This window comes from Varanus komodoensis, unplaced genomic scaffold, assembly GCF_004798865.1.
Source record: "Varanus komodoensis strain SLA01 unplaced genomic scaffold, ASM479886v1 scaffold4, whole genome shotgun sequence".
NCBI lineage: Eukaryota > Metazoa > Chordata > Lepidosauria > Squamata > Varanidae > Varanus > Varanus komodoensis.
In genome coordinates, this window is record NW_025335941.1 from 58,281,702 (window position 1) to 58,297,136 (window position 15,435).

General features: G+C 48.2%; 1 protein-coding gene across 1 annotated transcript in view; it reads right to left on the reverse strand.

The window, feature by feature from the left end:
* The window catches only part of LOC123029294 (N-acetylated-alpha-linked acidic dipeptidase 2-like), a 33,074-nt gene extending 20,356 nt beyond the window's left edge, over positions 1-12,718 (reverse strand). The window contains exons 1-6 of the mRNA XM_044442107.1: positions 12,637-12,718; positions 8,036-8,147; positions 5,236-5,422; positions 3,655-3,756; positions 2,528-2,653; positions 910-1,096 (exon numbers count right to left, since the gene is read on the reverse strand). Coding sequence (XP_044298042.1) covers positions 910-1,096; positions 2,528-2,653; positions 3,655-3,756; positions 5,236-5,422; positions 8,036-8,147; positions 12,637-12,718 — 796 coding nt within the window. The remainder of the gene's footprint in view (positions 1-909; positions 1,097-2,527; positions 2,654-3,654; positions 3,757-5,235; positions 5,423-8,035; positions 8,148-12,636) is intronic.
* Positions 12,719-15,435: the final 2,717 nt, after the last annotated feature.

Consider the following 15,435-nt stretch of genomic DNA (forward strand, 5'->3'; position numbering starts at 1 on the left):
GGGTGGCTTAAGACAGAAAGCTGGTAAAGACGTGCATGCATAAGATAGAGAGCTTTAGAAGATTCTCCATCAGGTATCACTTCTTGCGGCATACTGACAAGAATATGTGACAAGCTTCTATTAGATAACAATATGTAGCTACATCTTTGCTTCCATTGGAATAGAATGAGAGCCATTGAGCAAATAGGCTGGGCATCTCCTGCTCTTTCATCTCATTATCCCCATTTCTGGGCCAGAGTGAGAGGCAGATGAACAAGCAGGTGGCCATGGTAAAGAGGAAAAGCAAATCCTAGGAATTCTTCTCAGTGGGGGCCCGTGGAGCCATGGAACATCAGCAAGGGCCCAACCATGCCTACCCTTGATTCCAGACCTACTTTCTGCATACAGCAAGCTAAAGAGAACCAAGGAGGGACTTGTGGGTCACACAAACAAGGTCTTCACCCAAATCCTCCAAACACAAAGGTATCTGAAACTGAGCAGCAGTGACACAACAAGGCATAATGCCTCTCTCATTATAATAACATCATCATCATCATCATCATCATCATCATCATTATTTTAAAGTTTTTATATGCCGTCCAATACTAAAGTCTCTGGACAGCTTACAAAAAACAAAATAACCACATACAACAAACAACACACAACACACTGCATCTGATCTTTAATGATAAAATCAAAGATAAAACCAATTGAATGTTAAAATATTTGGAAAATAAAAAGGAAAATAAAATAAGGACAGGACAGGACAGGGAAATACATAAATTAAGAGCAACAGCAACAAGAAGAACTTCCCTTTGCAGGTTGCAATCCTAAGAGCCCAGATGTGGAACTATATCCCCCAGAATGCAAGGTACCCACTTCCTCATAAATGTGTGTAACACACCACTGGTTGGAGCCGCTGTTTCTCACCTTTTGCTGGGTACCCCGGTGTCAGGGGGTCTCCTGCCCCATTTAGGTTCAACACATTCCCGCGCTGAACCGCTCCCCCAGGAAGGTTCCACCCATCCGGGTAGGGACTGACTCCAGGTGCACAGTAATCCACAGGGTCTGAGTAAAGGATCATCCCTTTAGCTCCAGCTAAGATGGCATTTTTAACCTACAGAGCAGTCAAACATTGAAAGTGGTGTTCAGAATGTGCTTCCCCACAGCCAGGGATAAGCAGTACCCTCTGGCATTCCTGTTGTGGCAAATTCAGTCAGGCCACATGCTTTCACCTGGGGTGGGGGCAACGCATCTCTCCTCGGCTACTTGCTAACTCCAGCTTTCGTGAGGCCATTGCTTCTTTGACCCCAAATCCCAGCTGTAACTTGACAACTTCTGCACCTGGCAGTGACGAAACGTGCTCGAGAATTGACTTGATCGGGCACCAGATTATACTGCTTGCAGTGATCCCGTTTTCCCACCACTGCTTTAGTCTTTTTCTTACTGCAGAAAAGGAGTGGGAGATGGGATTTGTGCACCATGCCTTGCGAGAGGTAGTGCTAGGAGCCCTCCATCTGGAGGCGTCCTAATGAATTGAAGCTGAACTGTGATGCCCTCTCACCTGCAGACATGAGACATACCTGTGAACAGACTCAGGCGTACCTGAATGCCGTGGGACTTCCCAACAGACATGTATAAGATCACACTGTAATTCTGCAATCTCCATTTTGTGACTTACTCTAAAATGCAGACCCCCTGGTCATAACAGCTGCCTTAATCTTTGTTCCCTTCTCCTTCTTTTTGAACTACTTAACCTGATGGAAAGTTTGTTTATTCATCTGTGCATTTATTTCTTTGTTTTTCTGTGCATTACATTCTTATAGCACCATTCACCAAATCTCTCTGGGCAGTTTGCAAGCCAAAGCTGAAAACCACACACTACAACTGCATAGTAACACATAATACAAAGCCATGGGTTTAAAATGAAAGCAAACCAATGCAGCCACCAAGATAAAAGCCAGAAGCAGCAAAAAGTATCTAACAGCACACAAATGCAGTCTTTAAAACAGAAAGAATAAAATGTTCCAGAGAACTCATAAACATGCAGAGTCTTTCAAGACACTTTGGTTGGTCCTTAAAGGGAACACCCAACCCTGGATTTTGGAGCTAAAGTGCTGCATTCTCAATCTGCTGCTATTGCTGCAGTTTTGGGGGCAGTCTTACAGACAGCCCTCACTGTTCAGGAGCTCCCAAACTCAGGGTCTTCTGAGATTCCTACATCCTGATGGGCAGAGCAGGTGGTAGACAGAAGCACCTGTGTTGCTTCCTTGTTCTCTAGCCTTCTAGACAGGCTGAGGTTTCTTTCTGCCCCCTTTTCCCCTTCTCAAGGTCAATTTCCAGTCTCAGAGAGGCAGCCCATGCAGTTCTTTCTGCAGGTATGAATGCACCCCCTCTCCAGGTTACAAAACTCTATAGCATCAAGGATAAATATTCTGACTTAATCCGATCCTAGAAATCTCCTGTCTATTTCCATCCTCCTCACTGAAACTTGAAATAGAGTGCTGTGTTGTGGGGAGACAAGAGAGAGAGAGAGAGAACAACTTACTTTATTTCCTCTGAATATTTTTCCGTATCGGGCAATGACAATTTTTCCTGTACAGTTGATTCCCATTTCCCGCTCTAGTTTGAAAAAGTCTTCGGCGCGACCGTAATTTATGTACACCAGATCTGCCTTTTCAGGGTGGAAAGAGAAAGTGCATTTGGTGTTATGGCCAGCACTAATGATCCTTTGACACGGCTTCACAGTGAAAGCCTGCGTGGTTCTAGTCCCCACTCAGCCATGGAGCTAAATCAGTGGCTGTTCAGAATGGGGCTGCAGGGGACTTTCACCAGCAAACTGGTTGTCAGGGGAGAGGGAGCCAGGACAGGAAAAGGGCATGCGGCTTATTTGGGAGCACCCCCAAAGGCTGCACTGGGTCCCTCGGTGAGTTGGCTTTGGTCCCCAGAACGAAGGTTTTGCACTTCTGCTGGACAGACTCCTGCTGTGTCTACCTGGTGTGCACGGTACCTTGACCAAAAGCGTAATTCTGCTGGATTGGTTATGGGGTGGACAAAAAAATCCTTTGCCACACACCATTAACCTGTGAAATTCATGGCTGCAGGTTATGATGGGCACTAGCTTAAATGGTTTCAAGAATAAACTCATTTATTCCTTATTTCTTCCCCTATGACATTAGTATTCCACCTCATAACATCAAGCTCTCTGAGCAGCTTAAAATAAACCAGAAAGTAAATATGAAATAAAACATGACAAAAAAGCAAGAAAGACCTGCTGGAAAGATCTTTATCTGAGAAGGCTGAATCATAAGTAGGTGCCACTACCAAAAAGGCCCTCTCTTTGGTAACTGCCAATGGACTCCACTCCATTCGAAGGGCCACTCAGAGGAGAGCCTCCAACAATAATCTTAAGGTTTGGGAAGGAACAATGTGGGAAAAGGTGGCCTTTGCCTAGGTGGAAACTTCCTGTTTGAAAGCAGAACTCTGAGACTGGGTGGACGGTCCCATCTCGCCTCGCTGATGAACTCTCCATAGAAATCAGCTTTCCAGTGTGGGAGACTGAGTGTTGGGGTGCACAGATCTTTGGCTTGAACCAAAACAGCAGTTCCTGCACTCCTTCACACACATTGCCCTTCAACAGTAGGATTCATGCAAACACGCTTCTGCAATCCTTACCGTTGGCACGCCTTGTGCCGAAAAAGCATTGTACGGTGGCAGTACCTCTGAGACATTTTCATAGCCTGGAGGAGGGACCTCAAAGAGTGATGTGTTAAAAATCTGTTCAGAAGAAAAGAAAATTGAAGCATCACCTGAGAGATGAGGGAGCATTTCACATACATTTGGAAACTTGGCATGCTTTTAACTTAGAAATACTTGTTTTTCGTGTGTGTTTTTAAGAATTTCCCACAATCCAAGACCTTAAATTCTCAGTCAGAATTACAGTGCAATTCCATATTGCTACTACTACAAAAAAACTCCAATAAGTTCAATGTGATTTAATCCCAAGACTGCGAATAAGTTTAACAGGATGTCATAGGATTTACTTGTGAGAAAACCTCTATGGAATTGTCGTGTTGGAGGCCTGGCATGCTTAATTCTGGCTAGATCATACTCTGGAGTATCTCACGGCTACGGGCCAAACTTCACATCATACTAACTGTATCTAGTAGTAGATAATGAGTCCTACACACCAAGGGATGGCGTTTTCTACCATCAGTTTTCCCAGTCACTTCCATTTCCAAAAGCATGGTGAGAGATGCAGACTGAGAGACAGGCATGCTTTTTCCTACCACTGGTTCTCCATATAAATCCCTTGCTGTCCTGATCACCTGTATTTACAAAACTGAGGCTATCATATTTCAGGCACATTTTGAGAAGACAATACTCCCTGCAGAAGACAATCAAGCTGGGAAAGTTGAAGGCAGAAGACGAAGGGGAAGATCAAATACAAGATGGATAAAGACCATCAAGGAAGACACAGCCCTGAACTTATAAATGCTGAACAGTGCTGTAATGGATGGGACATTGTGGAGGGCTTCATCAGTGATTTTTTGTGAGCCGCCCCAAGGCTTTGTTGCGATGGGGGTGGTGTAGAAATGTTTTAAATCAATCAATCAATAAATAATGGGGGAGCCATAAGTTGGAGGAGATTTGATGGCATACAACAACAACATTCACCCAGGTGTACCTGTGAAGCAAGCACCAATTGGGTGTGATCCAGTGACCCCACCTGAGAGGCAGGTATGCCTTCAAGCTCAGAGGCTCACATACAATTCTTGCCATGCCTCTCCTTGTGCATTTTAGCTGGATGGCTGTTTTCAGCCACCTAGATGGAGCACTGGGGAGAGGGAGGTGAAGAGGTCGGGATGCTGATAGGAAACATCAAAGGTCCATTGTCCCAGCCTCCTCCTCTCCCCCCCCCCCTTCCCCACTTTCCAGGACACATTTCCACTCTCAGAGAGTCAGTCCACAGCAGCTGCAAAAGGAATGGATGGGATTCAGCCACTCGAGTCCAAGCACCGTGACTGGAGGATCTCGGTGATGGGACTCCAAAGTATGCTATTCCTGCCTCCCATCAAACAATTTGGGAGGCCATAGGAAGGAGGCCTCAGCTGAGGCCTCAGCCAGCAAATCAGAGCCTGATGGCTTTTCAGATGTGATTGCAACTTCTAGTGCAGCTTGGTTTCAATGATATTCTGAACAGCATTCCTCCGTGTGTGCACCCTCCCTGTTTCTTTGGCCCACTGTGCACTTTACTTCATTTCCATGTTCATCCGTAATTGCAACATAGTTGGGAGCACTTTGGTTTGGGTAGGAAAGCAGGACGTCGTAAGAAACCAGCTCGGCCGTATCCAAGCCAAATTCCTTCCACTGCGTTTGTATTCGTCGCGCCAGATGAAGATTCTGCTCTGTTCCCGCCACGTGTGGGAGCCTGGTGAAGGAGCTGGGACAAGCACAGAAAAAGCCTGAATAAGCCACGAGAAAGCAAGTTCACACATGAGCACAGCACCTAGACTGTTTTCAAAGTGGTTTCAGAGCCAAACCTCTCCTGCAGTAGGATAGCTACATATCTTTCTTTACATGTCTTTCTTTCTATGACTCCTAGGCTATGGAATGGGCTTCCAAGGGAGGTGGCTGAAACTCCATCACAGAGGGCGTTCAAGGAAAGATTGGACAACCTTATGTTGAGGATTGCATGAGTGGAGCTGGCTGGGGCCAGGGGTCAGCCCGGATGGCCTGGAAGACCCCTTCTGACTCACCTTTTTCTATGGTTCTATGTTTCTACAGAGGGCATTCCTATGTCCTCTGTTTGAAGCACCATCCTTGAAAGTTTGGTTTAAAGATAAAGAACCACTGGATGGATCAGCAGGGCACCAGAAGTGTCCTTCTACAGGTCATGCCTGGACAATGGGCAGGTCACCAGGTGACAGTCTTTCCCACGATGCAATTGCATTTCTATTGAAATTATAATAACTCTCTCTAGGAGCCCAATCCTATGCATGGGCAAATACCCTGTAAGTTTCAGTCTTTGCATTACCAGCACCAATGAAGCATCCAGAGCAGTTCCTTCTGCACTGCTTGTGTGGGCAAGGGGGCTCAGAGTTCCGATTCCCAGCTTTGAGTGCTGTCCCCAACCTCAAAACTGAGAATCTGGATCTCCTGTGGCCCCTCAAACCTGCTAGGGGCTATAGGATTGCTGCCACTGTCTCCGCAACCTGAAATGACAAGATTCACTAACTGCTCCCTGAGTAAATCAAGTGGACCAGCCAGGCCTATGGAAAGTTCTAACACATCAAATACTCCCTGCAAAGCCCCCTTTTCAAGACTGGATTGTCATATGGGTTAAACTTTAAAGGAGATCAGCAGAGGTTCTGTTATGAACTGATAAGTTTGGGGGTTGTTAAGGGGGTGGTGAGAACAGAAAGGTGGCTCAGAATAACTTGAAGCAGGCGCTATCCAACTGAGTGAAGTCTCAATTCCAAGATCAGTGACAATCCCAGTAACACGGACTGTTAATCTGCTTCATGCATGTGGCCTTCAGCTGCTCTTCATGTGGTGATTTCAATCTGCAAAGTCCTATCATCTCTGCCTTACTTATCTCCCCAAGTTCTCATCTATATCTTGAGGGGAAGGGGTGTACATACACCCCCTTCTAGCATTCACCCAATGACTAGGTTCAAAGAACACAAGTATCCAAACTCCAGGACTGAATTTGGGCTGAACTGTGGGTAACAGTTGAAACATGGGTTGTTGTGTTGTCTGAACCCAGCTATAACAAACCCTGATAAACCATGAACAGCCTATGATGAGAATGTGGTTGTGATTGTGAACTGTGGGTTGTTCATGGTTAGCACACTTTGGCATGTTAGCATGGCTGGGTTCAAACAACACAACAACCCACATTTCAGCAAGAACCCACAGTTCAGCAATAACTCACATTACACCCACCCTCAGTCCTTGAATGTGGGTTTTTATATTGTCTGAACCCAGCCATGGTGTGCAAAGGCCACACTAGCCAACTCTTCCTCCTCTACCAGTGCTCTTCTTGAGCATGCATCTGGCTGTTGTGCTGATGGATCATGCGACATCTCTGTAGGGCCCATTTTCATGATATCCAAAATGTAGCCAGCGCAGTCTGATAAGGACAACGGAGTCAGAGGTTGGGATGAGATACTGCAACCTCTTCACACATGCAGTGACTGCATGGGGGATCTTGTGAATACCCCTTCTGTTTCTTAATGCACCTTCGGAAAAGCTAGGCAGGAGGCAGATCTCCAGGTGTTGTGAATTCAACTTCCAGAAGCCTCTGCCATGGTGGCTGATGATCAGGAATGGAAGAACTGAGGTTTGCCTGAGGCCAGCTGATGAGGGTCAAATTACACATTACATTCATTGTGTAACACCTTTCCTCCTGCAGTTACCTCTTTTCCCAGAATGCTCCTCCCTCATACAAGTATTCAGAAAAGAGATACAGTGGTACCTCAGCTCACAAACTTAATCCATTCCAGAACTCTGCTAGTGACCCAAATTAGTCATGAGCCAAGTCAAATTTCCCCATAAGGTTCAATGTAAATAAGGTTAATCCATTCTGTAACTACCTTGTTTTTTTTTTTTAAATCACAAAAATCTGAAGCGGGTGTGCTGGGGGGGGGGGGGGGGACGCGATCGCAATCATCACCCTATGCAGAGTTTGCGACCTGAGGAAAAAAATTTCAGAAATTTCTGTTTGCGACCAGATTTGTTCTGCGGTGTTCGTGAGCCGAGGTACCACTGTAATGTCTCTGTTGGAGTTTTACCTTCCTGGTATATTTTCTTCCTACTCCAGGAGCTCACATGCTCTCAAGTTAAGCCTAGTCTGAAAACACCTTAAGTTTAGATCTTAAACTTGCTGGCTGGCTTGTAACCCTTCATAACAGGCTTAATTCTGTCCAGGTTGTCTCTTTCTCACCTTCCTCTTGTAATACTGTTCCTCTAGTAATATTGCTTTCCAGAACTCCCAAGTTTGGTTTCAGGGTTTAGTTAAAGCAAGCAAGCAAACAAACAAACAGGTACTTACTGCAGGAATTCCTTGATCCTTTCTGCTTTGATCTCTGAGAGAAGTTTCCTTCTTGCATTTTGAAAGATATATGCTTGGCCAGTCAATCTATCAATTGATTTCCCACACCAGCCTGCACACAGCGACAGCAACACTCAGTCCTGATCTTTGCATCTCTTTGCACAGTGCTTATTACAGGACCTTCCAAGATCAGCCAAACTATCAGGACTCATTCCCTCGCCTGTTGCCTAACATTGCATATGGCCTCATCTGCCGACTATGCCAGTTTCCAGTCTGCATAGGATGCATTCAAAAGGATAAATACTATACATTTATCCTTTTAAATAAATGATGTCCAATGGTGCAAAAGCAGCATTCCTTCTAATGCCCGTGTAGGTTTTGCTGTGCTCACATGGACAGGGGGAGGGATCAGCAGTCCTTCGATTACCCCTGAAGTTTGCTGAGGTGTGAAGAATTCTGAAGGGAGGGATGCTGAGAAACTGCTCATAACTCCATGTGAAGCCCAGTGTGAGTGATAAGGAACCATGAAAACTGAATGGGAGGGGTAATGGCATGACTGGACAAAGAGAGAGGGGAAAGAGGCATGTAGAGCTAAAAAATATAGAAAGAATTGCCTCATTGCCTGGATTAATAACTTCTGGGCTCACTGATAATCTATTTTAAAATATCCCCATGGATGGAACTAAGAGTTTTGCCTGCAGAAATCAATGGAGAACACCAACATGTTCTGGTGGCTGGAAGTGAGCACAAGTAGGAAAACTCCAGGTGGAGGATAATTGCCTCTCACCCTAAAAGCAGTAGGCACTGAACACGGACAACCAAAGGAAAGCGTGCATGGGGAAAGAAGAAATGGAGAGAGAGGAGGACTGAACAAAAGCACATTGTAAAATCTAAGCTGAAGGACCTCCCAGCAAGTGGCAGAATCTTTTAATCCCTGAAATAGTTCTGCTGTTGGCCTTGACGTCACGGTTCTCCACAGCTAGAGTTTCAGCACAGCATTTGTGAATGGCAGCAGGGAATGGGCAGAAAGCAGATTGCCAGACTCTGGCTCCCAGAAGCCCCTGGCCACCATGGTGAGGAATGCTGGGAGTTAAAAGTTGAGAACTTCTAGAGATGGACTTTCTTCCCACCCTGGTGCCTTCCCAGTGCCTTGGACTACAAACCACATCTGCCTCAGCCAGAATGATCAATGCTTGTAGTCCCCAAAATATGGAAAGCATCATCCTGCTTGCCCGTGCTCTAACCCCTACACATCCTGACCCTCAAGCCCATGTGTTCTGCCAAGTGCTTGACACCGCCCCCCACCCATGCTCTGAGAAGGGGGCGGAGGGTTCACACTGGCCTGTCTTTGAAAGAAAGCCCTTTGCAGCATGCAGCCAAATAAGGAATTTGCACTGTGCCTGAAAAGGGAACTTTTGGAGGGTGGGGGAGAATTGGCATAACATGATGTCTCTGATCTGCTGCTTGGGAATACAAAGTTACCACCTTCCGTTATATCACCTCTTTTGTTTTGCAGGAGCAACAAATCCAAATGGCTCCCTTTGTGTATTTGTGAACAGGAAAGGGGGGAAAACAACCACTCAACCAGCATGTAGCCACCGTTCCTTTCTTGAATTGGAAAGAAGGCTTATGTAACCTTCACTCTCAGCAATCGTCCGGCTGTTTGTAGATGCACAGCCTAAAAACGGTTCACCTCTACCATTCCCTCTTCTCCCGCAGTAAAAATGTGTTACACACATGAAGTGGATCCATCTCCTACGGCATTTTGCCAAAGGACGCTGCTTCATCTCAGATCAGCGAACATCTAATCTGCACAGCTTGCCCAGATCACTGGCTGCCCTCAATGGCTTCTGGCAAGTGTCTTTCCCACCACACCCTACTAAGAACCAATTTGTTGTGTCTGCTGGTAGGACTGGAGCCAAAGTTTGCAGAAGTGTAAAACACTTTTTTAACAAACTAAAGGAGACTTCTGTTCCCCAGATCTCCAAAAACTCCTAATCGTATCAACCTATGGGGTGCTAAGAGTAGCAACCTTACAGAAACATAAAAACAGAGAGAGTCAGAAAGGGCCTCCCGGGCCATCTAATATGACCCCCAGCTCCAGCCGGCTCCGCTCACGACATGCCCACCATGTGCATGTCCAGCCTATCCTTGAACACCCTCACCGATGGGGCCTCAATCAGCTCCCGTGGAAGCCCATTCCATCCCCTGGCGTCCTAACCATCAGGAAGTATTTCTGTGAGCCGTTCCAAGGCTATGTAGCAAGGGGACAGCATATAAAAACTTAAATAAATAAATAAATAAATAAATAAATAAATAAATAAAGTACTTCCTGGCATCCGCCTTGAATCTTGGTTCCCTGAGCTTTGCTCCATTGGAACTCGTCCACCAGAGGGAGAAAAAGGGTCGTGACCCACCTCCGCGTGGCACCCCCTCACATACTTGTATGTCACTAACAGGCCCCTCCGAGTCTCCTCCTCTCGAGGCTGAAAAGACCCAGTTCCCTCAGTGGCTTGGAAATACTTTCCAAGGCGAGAGGCATAAAATAAGTGGCATCTGAGAATCCTAGTGGTGCCGTGGTTTGGGATGGATGAGAGGACAGCGGGGTCGTGTTGCAGTCATGAAATAGCGGGGCGTACTGGTGTTTCCCTGATATCACCATCCCCAATTCTCCCAATGGCCCTGTGTCTCTGGGAAAGGGTCCTGGGTCTACTGGATGCCTGCAGGCTTCTTTTGGAATAGTTCCCACATTTCCTGGGACTTATACTGAGTCCCTGCATCTGTTTAGCATACTCGGCCTCAACCTTTGAACAGGCAACGAGAGTGCTTCTGAGCATGTGCAAACCAACCTTTCCATTCTGGGTGTATGAGCACCGGAAGCAGTCTAGGTCAGATGCTTCCTCCATTTAGCCCAGCAGGGGAATCTCAGGCATTTTTCTCCCCATTACTTTCCCCCGATTCTTGCAGCTGCCAGTCCCAAAGATAGCAACAGCCTGCAGTCTTCAGCATGCAAAGCAAATGCTCCACCATTGAGGGACCATGGTGATCCCACCCTTCCTCCACGGAGTTTCAGGCAGCATCCCCTCTTGGCTGCTGATCTTCACAAGAACCCTGTGAGGTAGGTCAGACTGAGAGACTGTGACTGGTCCAAGATCATCCAGAGCTGGCTTTATTGCTGAATGACTACCTGATCCTGGCCCCTGCTTGCTCTGCAAGGGGGGGGGGGGAGGTGTCACATGAAGGTGGGCCAAGACCTGTTTTCCCCTGTGGAGGAGGGCAGGACGCATTGCAGTGGAGCAAAGCTCAGGGAGCCAAGGTTCAATTTGGATGCCAGGAAGCACTTCCTGACTGTTAGGACCCCGAGGGTGTGGAATGGGCTTCCATGGGAGGTGGCTGAGGCCCCATCAGTGAGGCTGTTCAAGGATAGGCTGGACATGCACATGGTGCGCATGTCACGAGCGGAGCCAGCTGGAGTCAGAGGTCAGACCAGATGGCCCAGGAGACCCGTTCTGACTCACTCTGTTTCTATGTTTCTGTTTCTCTGACCACTCTCTAATGCCAAAAGGGGGAACAAACCTTGATCCACCCCATCTCCAGCTAGGAGAACGGGTCTCAAGAGGAAAAGGATTTGGGGCTGGAACAGGCACCAAAGACACCCCCCCCCCTCTTCATTTAAAGTAATCACCCAAGTCCTGCTACTGAAGCCAGTAGGAAAACTTGGACTACTGAATGGATCTGGGGGGACAGCACTCAATTCATGTTCTGTAGGGCGTGTAGGACATTGCAGTGTTGAGCAGTCCTGTTCAGGAATCCAGCCAGCCATGCCCTCTTCCAAGGTACTCCATTCCATCCCCACCTCCAACAGGGGGAATTCTGGAGCTACTGAGCATGTAGCACTTGCTTCTTTCTGTTCCTAGACAGTGAAGGGTGGCATCATGTTTATACCCCACCTTTCTTCCTCTTGCATAGAGTCCAGTGCTGTTTACAAGGTTCGCCTGCTTTCCATTTCACTCTCACAACAACCCTATGAGGTAGGTTGGGCTCCACGGCCTGTGGGGATTACAGCCCGGATCTCCCAAGTTCCAGTCCAGCGCTGTTCCCACTTTTCCAAACTGATCCGTAGGTAGATCAAACCTTGCTTGCAGCCCAGCTTTACCTAGAGGGGTTGCAGCACCAGGACTTCGGTGGAGAAAGGGAGCACACGAGCATGTGCAGGGTGTTTTCCCCCGACTACAAGTCCGCTCCTCTCGCGCGGGAGGGCTGGGCTTCTGTGGAGCAAACTCTGAACGCCAGGCTATCCGGAGGCGCACGCTCGCCAGCCCCGATCTTCAGCAAGTCAAGGCAGATTCCTTCTCCCCCGCCGCAAGCCGAGGCCCTCAGAAGCTCTGAACTGCAACTCCCATCCCATGGCTGGTGGCTGATAGGGGTTGCAGTCCAGCACATCTGGCGGGTCCCCGGTGATGGGGGCAGGAAGGCTGATTTCAAGCCGTGCTTGTGATTTTCCAGCTGAACCCCTTCTTGGTCCCCCAGGTCCCGCCGCGCCCCCCGCCGCGCGCCCCCTTTTCCCGAGGAAGCAGCCGAGGGCCTCTGGCGCTACTCACCCACCAGGACCCCCAGGAGGAAAAGCGCCAGGAGAGCCGCCAAGCCCAGCCAGCTGCAGAGGGTCACCTTCCGCCCCACCATGGCGAGCTTCTCCCGAGCAAAGGCAGGCTTGCTCCGCAGCAGGACGGGCTGCAGCCCTCCTCCCGCGCCCAGGGGTCCCACCCACGTCTCCTCCCACCGGGAGCCTGCCTCGCCCCGTTCGCCTCCGCTACCCACCGAGTCGGGTCTCGGGAAGAAAGGGCCGGGGAAGAGTTGAGCTGAGGTGGCTGGCGGGGCGCTCCAGGCCATGCGCCGGGCCATGCGCGGGCACTGGGCGCCCCGGCGCGCTTCCTTCCCCCGCGGGACGGAGCTGATCGCGAGCGAGCGGGCGCTCCAAAGGGGGGCGAAGCACCAGCGGGTGGTGGGCTTCCTAGCGAGCTGAGTTCCTCTGGGCTTACAGCTGGGACTTTGCACCAGCCAAGCAGCGCTTGGTTTGCATCAGAATAGCGACTGGTGATTAGTATATGAACCGTCCTTATCATCAAGGCAAGGCATGGAACCTCTACAGTGAGTGGTAAGGAAGAGAAACGCCAGGGCAGCCTTCTCTAACCTGGCGGGGTGCGTCAGATAGGTCGGACTACAGCTCCCATCGTTCCCAACCAGCTTGGCCATTGCCCATTTTTGTTAACCGCCCTGAGTCTTGGCTACTGAGTGGCATAAAAATGAACTAGCTAACTAACTAACTAACTGGTCTAGCACATCTAGAAGAAACCACATTGGGCAAAGCTGACCTTGAACAATTTTCCACTCCACCCCTTGCTTTTCTTGTCTTGCCCACATCACTTGGCAAATTCACCCCTTCTCCAGCATTAGCTGATGGACTTTAGAAATGCAAAAAGAAGAAGACTTTTTTGTATGGTCCCAGAAGCAGTCTCCAGGCAGGGCTGGGAAAAAGGCCCATCCAAACCATGCAGAGTCATTGCTGGTTAGTCCAAAAGGGGGTCAGCAATCGGATCTTTAGGACCTCAGCTGTCATCAGACCTAACCAGCATAGCCAGTAGTTAAAGCATATGGGAAGTGAAGCCCAAACTGTCTGAAGAGCACCAGACAGTTTCCTGTGCTAAAGTACTCACAGAAACACCAAAACTTCTGCTGCATTGCATTCTAAGATGTTCCGCTTGTGCCTATTAAAGGTTGCCACCAGCTACCTGCAGGATTAGGGTGGCAACACGCACATCTCTTCATCTATACCCCCAGGTCCACTTTTGGGCACAACATTTTAAGATGGGGATTGACAAGTTGGAGCACATCCACAGAAAAGCAGCCGAGGAGGTCATGAGTCTAGGAAGCAAGTCCTCTAAGGAACAGTTGAAAGAGCTGGGTGTCCTTAACCTGGGAAAGGGAAGATTAAGGGGAGGTGAGCCAGTGATCAGCACAAGAGCATAAGAAGAGCCCTGCTAGGTCAGAGCCAGGATCCATTCAGTCCAGCATTCTGTGAGCAACCAGCAGGATAGGAGTGCAAGACACTCTTCCACCCATGTTCTCCAGCAACTGGTGTGCAAAGGCTCCTTGCACACCAAAGGGGCGGCTAGCACAACATCTTATGGAAGTGAATGTCATAAGCATCCAAGCACTGCTCTGTGTCTGAAGAAGTATTGCCTTTTATCTGTCTCCTGGATGCAAGTGCTTAGCGAGAGGAAGAAAAATCTCTCTCCCTCTCTCTCTCTCTGCACAATTATGCTGCACCGGTGAGAGCCAGGGTGGTGCAGTGGTTAAGACAGTGGATCTGGGACTTGGAGGATCTGGGTTCGAGTCCCCGCTCAGCCATGAAGCTCACTGGTGACCTTGGGCCAGTCACAGACCCTCAGCCCAACATACAAGGTTGTCTCTGTGAGGGTAACATTGAGAGGCAAAAAAGCATTATGTAAGCCACCTAGAGTTTCTTGAAAGGAGAAAAGGTGGGATGCAAATGTAATAAGCAAATAAATATCTCCATATGCTCCAACAGAGCAAAGCTCAGGGAGCCAAGGTTCCATTTGGATGCCAGGAAGCACTTTCTGACAGTCAGGACCCCGAGGTGTGGACCCCCAGGAGGTCACTGAGGCCCCATCAGTGCGGGTGTTCAAGGATAGGCTGGACGTGCACATGGTGGGCATGTCGTGAGCAGATCCAGCTAGTGCCGGAGGTCAGACTAGATGGCCTGGGAGGTCCCTTCTGACTCGCTCTGTTTCTGTTTCTATACTGTGCATAATTTTGTAATTGTGCTTTCCCTAACTTACCTCTTTTCTAAGCTAAGCATGTAAGCTTTCCTCATAGTTCATATGCCTTCGAATATCTGAAGGGTTCGTACAGAGCAGATGGAGTGGACTTGTTGTTGGCTGCTGTAGAGGGCAGAACCAGAAACAATGAATGCAACTGTCAGGGAATTAGATTTTCTCAAAGCATTAGGAAAATCTTCCTAAAGGTAAGAAGTAAAACTTGTTTGACAATGGAAGAACTGGGGGCGTTATCCTCACTGGAAGCATCCATGACTATTTAAAAAAGCTTAGAAGGCACCTGGGATGGGGACCACCATATCAATACAAGAGCACTTGTGTCACCCAGGTATTTCTATTCTCTGTGACTAATCAGTCAGGATCGGGGAGGAGGAGTGATTTCTATATGGAGGTGGGAGGAAAAGAAGGTGTTAAGCTGCATTTAAGACTTTTTTAAAAGCCCACAGTCATAACCTCTGAACTATATGTAGCTCATCCTTCAGATTAACACGAATCTGTGTATAATGATCACTCCATCTCATAAAATGGCACCTGTTTCTTCTT